Source organism: Sciurus carolinensis, chromosome 10, assembly GCF_902686445.1.
Source record: "Sciurus carolinensis chromosome 10, mSciCar1.2, whole genome shotgun sequence".
NCBI classification, from domain to species: Eukaryota; Metazoa; Chordata; class Mammalia; order Rodentia; family Sciuridae; genus Sciurus; species Sciurus carolinensis.
In genome coordinates, this window is record NC_062222.1 from 17,514,107 (window position 1) to 17,526,150 (window position 12,044).

A 12,044-nucleotide genomic window follows, 5' to 3' on the forward strand; every position below is an offset into this window, starting at 1 on the left:
AAAAAAAAAAGATGCTCACTGTGATAAGTTATTAAAGAAATGTAAATTATTAAAAATGCAGTAAGATATCACTACCGATCCTTTAGAAGAGCCAAAACCAAAACAAATAAACAGAACCTAAGGAATGAAACCAGATAATCTCGGTAGAACTGCTGGAACTCTTACACAGTGCTGGTAGGAACATGAAATGGGACCATCCTTTGGTAAAGTTTGGCAGTTTCTCATCAACTTAAACACATACTTCCTGTACAATCCAGCAATCTTGGCCCTAGGAATTTAACCTCAAAAAGGGAAAAAAAATTTCCATATAAGGCCCTCTCCACAAATGTTCATCACAAGTTTATTTGAAATTGCACAAACCTGGAATTCACCCAAATTTCCATCAATAGGTAAATGGATAATCAATTCACACTATACCTCCACTAAGGAATGCTACTCACCAATAAAACAAACCAATTACTGACGTGCAGCAACACCAGTGAATCTCAAAAGCACTGTTCTCAGATGCAAAAGCCATAAACTACGTTCTGGAAAAGGCAAAATGTAGGGACAGAAATTCTACCTGTGGCTGCAGGGGTTGAGGGTGGGAGGCAGGAACTGACAACCAAAGGATAGGAGAGACCTCTCTGGGATGATGGGCGTATTGTAGATAAGAACTGTGGTGTGGTTACATCATTGTATATGTTCATCGAAACTCACAGCACTGTAAACCTAAAATGAATTTAAGTGTGTGGAAATTACACTACAGTGAATCTGACAAGAAAAAAAAAATATAACTAGAATCCAGAAACTATAATAAGGATAAAAACAGGCTGGGGCTGTAGCTCAATGGCAGAGTGCTAGCCTAGTAAGTGTGAAGCACTGGGTTTGATCCTCAGCATTGCATAAAAATAAAAGTGTTCTATTCATCCACAACCAAAAAAAAATTTTTAAAAAGGATAATATCAAGTGAATTGTAAGGTTAGTTCAACAACAGAAAATCAATTACTATAATTCAAAAAATAAAAAAAATAGAGCCCACATAGTCATTTCAATAGATGCCCTTAAGAGATTTTCCAAAATTCAATACCAAATCATGAGGAAAAAACTCTAAGTAGACTAAGAACAGCCTTTGTGTGGTTCCCTTCCAAATGTACCAGCATTGGTCTGTGTGACCAGTAGAATGAGCTCAAGTGGCAACATGTTCCTTCTAAGACGAGGTTAGACAGACCCAGAGTTTCTGTGGTTGCTCATTCCTCATCCCAGATCACTCCCCTTTGGGGGAAGCCATCTGCCACATCATGAGCAGACCCAAAGACAGCCCAAGTGGAGAGGAATGGAAACTTCCTGGCATCAGCCACTCGAACTGCTGGAAGTGGGCCCTGCATCCAGCTCTGGCCAGTGGCTTGACCACTGCCTCTGGACAGTCCAAGGCAGCACCTCTTGGCTAAGCCCTCTGGGTCCCTGGCACAGAAGCCCTGTGAGATGGTATCATCCAGTGACTGTTTTGGGGGTATTGTGTTACACAGCCATAGAAAATAAGGTGTGTTAAAGTAAAAAAAGATAATCTATCCAGAAAAACCATAATTAAGGGTCACCTATTCAGCAGGAAAAAAAATAAGGTTCTCAGGAATAAAATGAACATGATCTTTATGGAGAAATTACAAAGAAGACCCAGTAAATGAAAAAAATATAGGCATCTCTTGCCATCTGAACTCAAGTTATGGGAACTCAGGAACCAAATACATTTCTTTTAAGGAAAATATGCATAACCCTTTAGAATGGAGACCACACACACACTGGGCTGGTGAAAAATTTATGGTTGAAATCATACCGGTATGAGTTAGTCCTACATAGTCTAATAGATGTTGAGGATATGGTTATTTTAAGGGCAAATAATTATCAACTAAAAACCCAAACTAGATGAAACATTCACATGCATATGGTAAAGAAAAAGGAATGAAATGAGTTGGTGTTTGACTCACGAATTTCCTCCCACAGCACTGAACAAACACATTGAAATATACAATAACATGCAAGTATTAATTAAAATGAAATTTTAAAAATTAAAAGGGAGGAAAGTGCAAAAGCATCTGGAAAGCCAATTTAAAAATATTTCATACAAATGGTAAAAAAAAAAAGTGGTTATGATGTGAACAGACTAGTTTCCTTGGTTGTAAACTTTCGTCTACATTACGTGTCCTGACTTAATTATGCGAAATGAGGCTCACAACTGAGCTCTGTGCTCACCAGTCTTCCGGCTTGACGGCATTAGGGTCAGGGATTTTTACCCTCTCGTCCCAATCCGGGGGTTTCACGTCCGTGGGATCATCGATTTCTTTGGGAGGATTGATGGGAGGAGCCACGTCTTCTAGGAGGCTTCCTTTGTTTACAACTATTTGATCAACTAATACTTCAAATGTGTCATCTGGATTCATTACTGAAGAACAACGTAAACATTTCAGACTTAATCATGAAAATTTAATGTTTTAAACAATAAAACTATCTAAACTTCATGGATAAAATTTTCTCCCAACCAGAAACAGAGGAATAACCATTGTATTAAATCAAAATATGTTGAAATCATTAGATTTACTACTTTCTAAAATAAAGATAAAATTTCATTTTTAAACTTTTTTATAAAAAAATGCTCTAATACTTCTCAAGTAAGAAATACATAGTCGCTAGTTCTTTGAGACTCATGCCAGTCGGCTTCACCTTTTCAAGCTACAGATACAACCCAATCTTCCTCAGCATTTAAAACATTTTTAAAACACTCTCAAACTTAAAAAGTTGCAAGTAAACTACAATAACTTTTTTCCTGAACCACTTGAGAGTAAGTTACAGACCACTGACACATCACCCTGAATGTTTTAAGGTATATTCTCACAAACATTTCTCCTACAAAAGTCCAATATGGCCACTAAAATTAGAAATAAACATTGCTATGTTAATATAATTTCAGAAAGATTTAAAGATAAGTCTCACAGGCATTTCAAATTCAATGACTCACATGTAGTATAAAACATCTTCCGAGTGTTTAAAGTGTCTGAGCTTACTCTTACCAGTAGGTTTGTTCCAGGTGAACTCTAGGACTCTAAGTCCCCATGTCAAACATTTCATAAAGAGTCCCTTATCCTTTGTAATGACAAAATAAAAGATTACTCTTCCTTCTGGGTAAAATTTAGATCGTGGGAAAGAGTGTTGATAAAAAGAGGTGCTTAATATTTGCTTTCAGGAGGGAAAGGGATGGGGGAAGGAAAGACGGTGGAATGTGACAAACATCATTAGCCTATGTACATGTAAGATTACATGAATGGTGTGACTCTACATGATGTACATCCAGAGAAATGAAAAATGGTACCTCATTTGTGGATGATGAAAAAAATAAATTAATTAAAAAAGTAAAAATACAAAAAAAAAAAAAAAAAAAGAAGAAGAAGAAGAAGAAGTAGCTGTTGACAAGTGTCAGGATCATCCTGATTGCTACAGAAGTGGGCAACTGACTAGCGAAGCAACAGCTCTGATGTGAGAGCCATCTCCAGGGCTTTTGGTCATGACAATGATGGATTATCCATGTCAAAGCAAAATAATGCTGTCTGCAAACCCAAATAACCATACTCACACTCGGTATTTTCTCCCTATTTCCCCCACTGTTTCCTCTTCTATTATAGCTGAGGGTATGAAACTAGGTGACTTATAAAGGAAAAGTCAAATCTGAAGTAGAGGTGAGAGCAAGATCTTAAATGCAAAAAGTACAGGGTTCTTCTTAATTTTAAAAAAAAGCATTTAAAAAAATTTTAAAAAGAACTTTCTGAAAACATTTTGTTGCTAAAACAGATTTTTTAAAATTATAGTTAGGAAAAAGAAAGCATATGGAAAATAGTTACGTGTGAAAAAAATCTCTGTTCAAAATCTTTGGCCAAAATTTTCTATTTAGAAAACTGAATATTTTAAATGACTTTATAATAAGAACACTGCGTTATAAAAAAGTAATGTTATAAAATGTAATACTACCACAATTTTTTAAAAAGTCCTTTAGTAATCCCAGCACAAGAATCAATGTTTCTGTGCATATTAGTGAGAGAAGCAAATGTTGAAGAACTGGACTTGAATTTCAGGAACTAGTTACTCTTGTTCCCTTGGGCATGCAAATTAACTAAGGTGAAAATAGAGACCACTGCTCACCTCTGTGGTTCCAGAGGAAAGACTGAGAACAAGGCCAGGTACATATCACATCTTTTCTTATCACATTTGCCTGTTGACCACCATGACATCCCTACAATTTGGATCTCACTTTCCTTCCCCATTTTAATATTACAGGTTGAGGATCTCTTGTGTAAATTGCTTATGACCCCTGTTTTTCAGGTTTTGGGGGTATTAGCATAGACTTCATTTATTGAAAGCATCCCTAATCTGGAAATCTGAAATGCTCCAAATTTCAAACTGTCAGCCCTCAAAATTTTGATTTCAGAGCATTTGGGATTTTGGATTTTTAGATAAGCGTTATTCAATCTGAATAAGTAATAACACTGTTGTTAAACATGTTTGTGGTTACCACCTTTGTATTGTATACAAAGTTCCTTAATTATAAGACTTAGGTTGCTTCAAATTTGTAGTGTACCTTCACACAGAAGTCACCTTTCTTCTGGATTATTCTCTTTGGATAAACTGCTGAAAGTGACATTTTGGTTTCAAAGAACATGAATCTCTTACAACCTCTAATGTATTCTATTAATTTACTCTTTGTCAGGTTTGCACAAAGTTAAAATGTCCTGTTCTAGTTATAATTTTTCATTTGTGCTCCCCAAAATGTCTATTATTACTTTTCCAATTATTTCAGAAAAAGATTTTTTTTTTTTATCATATCTGTTCTTAAGGAGAAAACTGGGCATTGACTTTGCAGACAAATGTTTCTGTAACTGCAGCCTTTGCAAAGAAAACTGGATGGAGCTGAAACTTGAGAGATGAGCTGATAGAGCCATTTTAAAATGTCCTGTTAATTCTGAAATGCTGGACGTTTAAGTAATCCTGGGCAGACCAAAGCTCTCTAGCATCCTTAGGACCTGGAGAAGCAGCCCCTAATAGCGACACCTGACGCACCTATTCAAACCCATTTACTTAGGCCAGGCTACCTATGTTAACACGTGGTCGCTAATGCTCTTCCTTTTAAAGTTAGGTAGTGCCACACCTCAACCACAGGCAGCACCTAACAGCAACCCCAGCTGCCTACAAGATGAAGCCTGCACTCTTCATCTGGGCACTGGGACCTCCCCTTCTGTAATTTCTGTTTCTAGTTTCCTGTTCTTACAGCACCACTGTCAGCGTGCCCCAAATGTCTTTCCTCCTCCTATCCTCTACATCCCACCTGTACTTGAAGACAAGTCCAAATACAATCCTGAGTTTTCTCCAAGTCTCTAGGTTGGTGGCAACACTGCCTTTGAACTTCTGACTGCACCTCATCTGTCTCTCTCATCTGGCACTTTATTTTCTACCTATATGTGTATCTTACTTTCCCCAAAAGATAACTTTTGGAAGGTAGGTGAGTGTTTGTTTTCTCCCAAAGCACTTGCCATGAATATATTTATAGTCAGCAAATGTTTTTGAATTAATCAATGAATTAAAAGGATATACCAAGGGTATAAAGGTGAGTCTTCTTGTCTGTAAAGAACTTTTTAAGGTCTACATCTGGAGGTTTAGCATGTTTTTCTTCAAGAACTCCAGTTTTAGGATGTTTATGTCTGAAGATAAAATGAAGTTTATAATCTTCTCCGCATTTATCTGGTCCAAACATAATGGTATAAGATGTTTTATCATAAAAGTTTTCCTTCAAAGAGAGATGAGTGCGGGGATTAGTCCAGAATTACATAGCATTTAAAGAAATTTTCTATCCTATTCAATGAATAGAGTTTACAAAATGTATTATACTGATTTATTAAAGAACTGTTTAATGCAATATATAGAAAGATGACAGATTTGACCTCAAAATATATTTTTTTAAAACACAGCACCACTTCCTTCCTGAAGATGTAGGAGATAAGCTGAAACTGACCAAGTAACATCATAAAAAGCTTCAGCTCCTTTATGTAAATCTGTTAGTAGTATTTCATTGAGAATTATGCATTGGAAGAAAGCATGAATAGGACTTTAAGACTAAAATGATTTACTCATCACTATTATTGATGAAGATACCAGGAAATGACCCTTCTGAGTACAGAATGAAGAGAAATTCAGACTCGAAAACAGACACAAAGCCATGGTCCCCGTCTACAACCGTCAGCTTCTCCAGCTGGCAGGGCATGGTGGTCAAGACTGGGAACCCAGGGTTTGAGGACTACCACTGATACTGATGCTGGCTGTACGTTCATCGCCTCTGAAGAACGGGTAACAATACCCACCCCTTCTAAGGTTGGTTTGAGAACCTGCTGAGCTAATTAGAAAGGGTGCTTACAGAAAAGCTGGGCGTTAAATGGTTCTGCCGTTCTACCTTCAGTGGTATCCCCTCACAACACCCAAAGCAAGAACTTCAACATACACTACAGATGGCCTCTTCTGCCTGATCCTAAAAGTAACCTTTAACCTACACATTATATAGCCGATGCTTGGCCATTAATTCTGGCCAACAGCTCACAGATCTTCTCTTGTCATGTGCCAAAACAGTGACACAGCCTGCTGCAGAAAAAAGCTCCAAGAAACATCCCACCCTTCAAAACGGTCGTGCTGAACCCTCTTGAGGTAATGAAGCTACTTCACAGTGAAAAGGCCTTGGAGTCGGCCGTTCTCAGTGGGCTGGCTACGCCTGGACTCACCCACCTTTCCAGGTGGCTCTCCACCCGCTTCGTTTTCCTACTTTGGTCTGTTATCTTATTTCTCTGAACAAACTTAATGATTCTTATTTTGTAAAGAACTCTAAGTGGATGTTTCAACAGCATTTATAAGCACCATATCATCTTTTATTTACAAATGTGATAAAATTTTTTATTGCTAAAGATTACAAAATGGATGTTTCCAGGTAACCCAGCTCTATATGAAACTTGAAGGCAAACTGTAAAAGCTCTGTCAACTTGTGTTAGGAAAAGACATTCAGAGTCCTTTTTGATTTTAGCTTGAAATGAAACTTTCATTTGTACCCAATTACTTCTTAAAAATACTTACTAACTTTAAGAAGATTTTCTTAAATATTAAAATATCATACCAGAATCAAATCATCAGTGTCTGCTAGGAGTTTAATGTATGCACCTCCACAATCAATACCATCTTGAAAATTTACTTCATATCTAAACGAGGGGAGAGAGAACCATACTGCTGATAAATAAAAATGACAGATTGCTCTTTAAAACCTACTGCATCACTCCCAATGCATTTAAATGTTTTACAATACCAGAAAGCTCCTATATAAAGCATACCTACAACCTTTCGGAAATAAGCAGAGATGCTTTCCTACTACTGTAACACACGGCACATCATTAAAATAGTAAAAAATAGAGTGATTATAATCAACTATGCAAAGCCAACCAATTTATTTAAATATTTTCCCATTGAAGCTGTTAAAATTAAGAATAAGATATTTGACTAAAACTATTACTGGAAACTTCAAATTCTGAAAGGTAGGAAAATACACATATTCTTTATAAACTAAAAGAAAAAGAACCACAAAAGGCCACAGCGATAGCAGATGTCTAGGATATCATTGATGATCTTAGCTATCTAATCTAATTTGTCTTTTAGTTCAGCTATACCATGTTAAATAAAGTTTACATTTAATTAAATGACTCTAGCAAAGAGATTTCATAATCTCAATTAATTATCTGGAGTATTTCAGACCTAAATAGCCAGGAGATCTGATAATTTTTAGCTATTTAGTATAATAGCTAAAAAAGAATGAATTAATATGAGAGTCTTTTCATGGATTTATAACATAGTGTAATTCTTAGCAAAAACCAAAACTTTAAGGGAATATAGTCTTGCTAAGACAATGAAGCATAACTTAGAAGAGATATCTGAAAGACCAATGAATTACACATGATAAAAATCAGTAAGGAAATAAATATCAAAGTGAAAAACAGTAAAAATCAAAAGGACTATGATTTTGTTAAATGAATTAAAACAAAGATGAAAACCAAAGAAACAATAGGAAACAGTGGTAATTTTAATAAAGAACTATAGGTTTAAATGTTTCTCAAGAAACTTCAATGACAAGAAGATGAAAATAATAGCATACAGTCTTTAACAGTTCAGTACCAGTTAAGTATACATAATTTGTATCAAAAAGAACAGAAGAAATACAGCAAATTTTTAAATGATTTTCTTCGACTTCTAAGACTCTGAGTGATTTCTCCCTACACTGTCTGCTGTGCTTTATTTCTCCAGCTGTTTAAACTAGTGATGAGAAGCATGTGTTTATTCTTGGAGACAGGATCTCTCCATGTTGCCCAGGTCAGCCCCCCAACTCCTGGGCTCAAGTGATCCTCCTGCCTCAGCCTCCTGAGTAGCTGGCACTAGAGGCATTTGTGGTGACTAGCTACCATATACTTTGAAGTCACAAAGACCTAAGGGTAATTCTTGCTTCTGCTACTAGCTCTAGTGACACCCTGGATAGGCCAAGTTGTTTAAGCTTTGAGCTTCTCTCTGCTCACCTATAACATGGGGACATAGCCCATACCTATCCCGCTAAGGACTGAAACATTTACAGGGTGTTAGGCACAATAACAGCCAGCTACTTGCTTGTTTTCAGAAGCGATATATTTTCATTTTTAAAATAAGACATGGTTATTTTTTCTCCTCCACAGTCTTTATTTTAAACAAAACTTGACAAATATTTTTTAGGGAACTTGTGTCTTTGAAGACTATAAAGCAGAAGAAATGGGACATGATATGACCAGAAGGTCACAATTTTCAGGAAAAATAAAAAGAGATACTGCTTCCTTATAGGTGATTTCAGGGCAAGGTGCTTTGTGAAGGTCAGAACTGGAAAGAACAGTTTTCCAGTTGGCCCACAGTGTTAACAGAGTTCTGCTGCCCTGTTATGCCTAAGCTCAACCACTTTGTCCATTTCTTATTCTGCAAATTTTCAACTTTTCAAAACATTAACTTATGCCTAGCATAAAAGATTCACAATGGATAACAGATCAGCAAAGGATAGACATATCATATAGTTTGAGTGCTACTAAACTTTGAGAAAAACTGAGGACACATATGAGAATGTATATGTTAACCCTGATTTCTTTAGAGTATCATTTCCCAAACTATTTTATGAAGTAGTAATTATCATTAGGAGGAAAATAAATTTATATCTTCAAACATGCCTGGGAAACACAGTATTAAAGCTAAAACCAGGTTTTATTTTTCCTTAAAATGTAGCACTTCTCAATAATTTTAATGGGTTAATATACTTTGCATCTCTTAAATTAGTATATTTTTAGTGTTCAAAACATATGTGACCCCAGAACACACACAAGTTGAATACCTGAAATGCTTGGGACCAGAAATTCTCATTTGGGAATATTTTGGGGATTTGGAATATTTGTTGAGCATCCCTAATCTGAAACTCTGAAATTTGCAAGCTCCAAAAGTCTGAAGCTTCTGAAAGTCACACTGATACTTGACAAGTTTTGGATTTCAGAGAAAGTGGCTGACTAAAGGTGCCTAGTATGTCTCTCTCCACCTAAATAAGAAAACAAAACCAAAGAATCCAAAACAAAGGAAATTATAGAGTGTTTGAAGGAAAGTGCCAGAATGCAGTAGCCATGTGGTAGAGATACCCAGAAGAGTGGAGGCCTAGGACGGCCAGGGAATGAAGCATACAGCATCCACCATCCAGCCTCTACAGTTGAGATCAACCATGAACAGAAGGGGCTTCAGCCAGGGCCATGGGTAAGCAGAGGCCCCAGCAGTGCTCACGGGTGCCATGGGCACCTGCTCCATGCTGCTAGAGAAGCCAGTAGCCCTCACTGGCAAAGCGCAGCTTAGGGAGCTGCCAGAGAATCCACACCACTGCACTACACCCGGAAGAGCCCAGTTCACATTGTCCCTGGACACCAGGCTCCTAATGCATAGCACCGCCTCAAGATCCTTCCCACTTACAGACCCACAGAGCAAATGTGCAACCCTGCCCACCCACCCCCAAGGCTGGAAAGCACCAACAAGTCTGCCTAAGCACCCTGGCCCTCCACAGGCCAGCAAAGCAGCCAGGGCCCACCCATCCTCTGCTTCAGGAAGAGCTGGACATCCTGTTCTGAATAGCTTGGCCTGCCAAGGCACGGAAGGCACCAGTGCAGCCCATGGACACCAACAAGCACCATGCCTCGCCTGCCCAGTGCCATCAGAACAGCTCAGTTCCCACATGCTCTCAGACACTCAAGAGCACCACACCCAGGTCTGCTGATATGACCTCACCCACTTCACAACCCTGAGAAATGGATGGCTGCCTGCACCGATAGCCAGGAGGGCCACACAGCCTGGCAAAGCCAACAGGCAGCCCAGGTCCCCCATGAACTCAGACACCCACAGGCACTCTCCTTCTACTACCCAGCATGAATGTGCTTCCCCAGGCCAGCCTGGGCCCAGCAGAGCAACCCTGGCCCACACCACCTACGGAAACCCCAGGGGCGGCCATGTGCCCTGCATGCTCCATCTAAAGGAGCAGCCTCCAGAGGTAGAGCAATGCTTCAGCCTGCAATCTCAGAAACCGCTAGAAGACATCACGGGAAACACCAGGAGACACTGGTACAGGCATAGACTTTGGATAAGAAGCCAAAGCACACAAAAAAAGCACAAATAGGAAAATGGGACTGTATCAAACTAAGAAGCTAATAATGCACAGCAAAGGAAACAATCTACAGAGTGAAGACGCACTCCTCATCCTGTTGAATGGGAAAGCCTATTTGCAAACTAGTGTATCCGACAAGGGTTTGATATCCAGAATACAAAAGAAAAAAAAAAAAAAAAAACAAAACCACAAATAATCCTATTTAAAAATGAGCAATAGACCAAAACACAGATACACAAGTGATCAAAAAGTATATGAAAAAAATGCTCAACATCACTAATCATTAACAAAATGCAAATGAAAACCACAATGCAATATCATCTCACCCAGTTAGAACAACTATAAAAAAAGACAAAAAGTCTTACCCTATGTACATGGTTGATTACATGAATGGTATGAGTCTACATAGTACACAACCATAGAAATGAAACGATGTACCCCATTTGTGTACAATGAATCAAAATGCAGTCTGTAAAAAAATTTTTAAAAATTAAAAAAAAAAAAGATAAAAAGTAACAAGTGCTGATGAGGATGTAGAAAAAGGAGAACACAGAATTACATGATCCAGCCATCCAGCTGCTGGTATACATTCAAACAAAATGGAATCCGCACGAAAGAGCCCTACATTTCACGTTTACTGCAGTGCTATTCACAACAGCCAAGACAACCGCAGCAAACGGGGACTGGCATTTGCGGCAACATGAATAGAACTGGAGGATGTCATATTAAGCAAAATAAGCCGGAGCAGAAAGACAGTGTGTGCGCTCACTCCTCACTTATATCTGGAAGCTAAATAGATGATTTCACAGAAGTAGAAAACAGAAGAAAAGCTGGGTAGGGGACAAAGGAGGTTGGGTAACACAGCACAATGCTCCACATCACAGTAGCGTGACTGCAACTCACAACAATGTACTGTAGATTTTATTAAGAGAGCAGTTCAAAGGCTCCCAGGACGAAGAAATGACAAGTGTTTAAGGAGAAGGAAATGCAATTTAACTGACTTGATCACTACGTACTATGTACACATACCAAACTACCATGCTGAGCCCCCATAAACTCGGAGTCCTAACAACTGAAAAGAAAAAAGAAATATTTACAAAACTGCTATCATGTGAAGAAGTGATAGAACAGGTTAAAAAAGTTTCAAATTTCAGATTTCGAATTTTTGGATTAGGGATGCTCAACTGTATTACATGTACACTATTTGGGAAAAGTACTTTCTGGTACAGAGAGATCATAAGTCCATAGTATTTATATTATTGTTATAAATTTTCTTCATTTTATTTAGTCCATTTGA

The 12,044-nt window shown here is 38.0% G+C and overlaps 1 protein-coding gene across 2 annotated transcripts in view; it reads right to left on the minus strand.

Moving 5' to 3' along the window:
* Clgn (calmegin) overlaps positions 1-12,044 on the minus strand; it is a 44,935-nt gene that overhangs the window by 12,467 nt on the left and 20,424 nt on the right. For both annotated transcript variants that reach the window (XM_047566795.1, XM_047566794.1), the window contains exons 6-8: positions 7,175-7,256; positions 5,614-5,806; positions 2,230-2,419 (exon numbers count right to left, since the gene is read on the minus strand). In XM_047566795.1, coding sequence (XP_047422751.1) covers positions 2,230-2,419; positions 5,614-5,806; positions 7,175-7,256 — 465 coding nt within the window. The remainder of the gene's footprint in view (positions 1-2,229; positions 2,420-5,613; positions 5,807-7,174; positions 7,257-12,044) is intronic.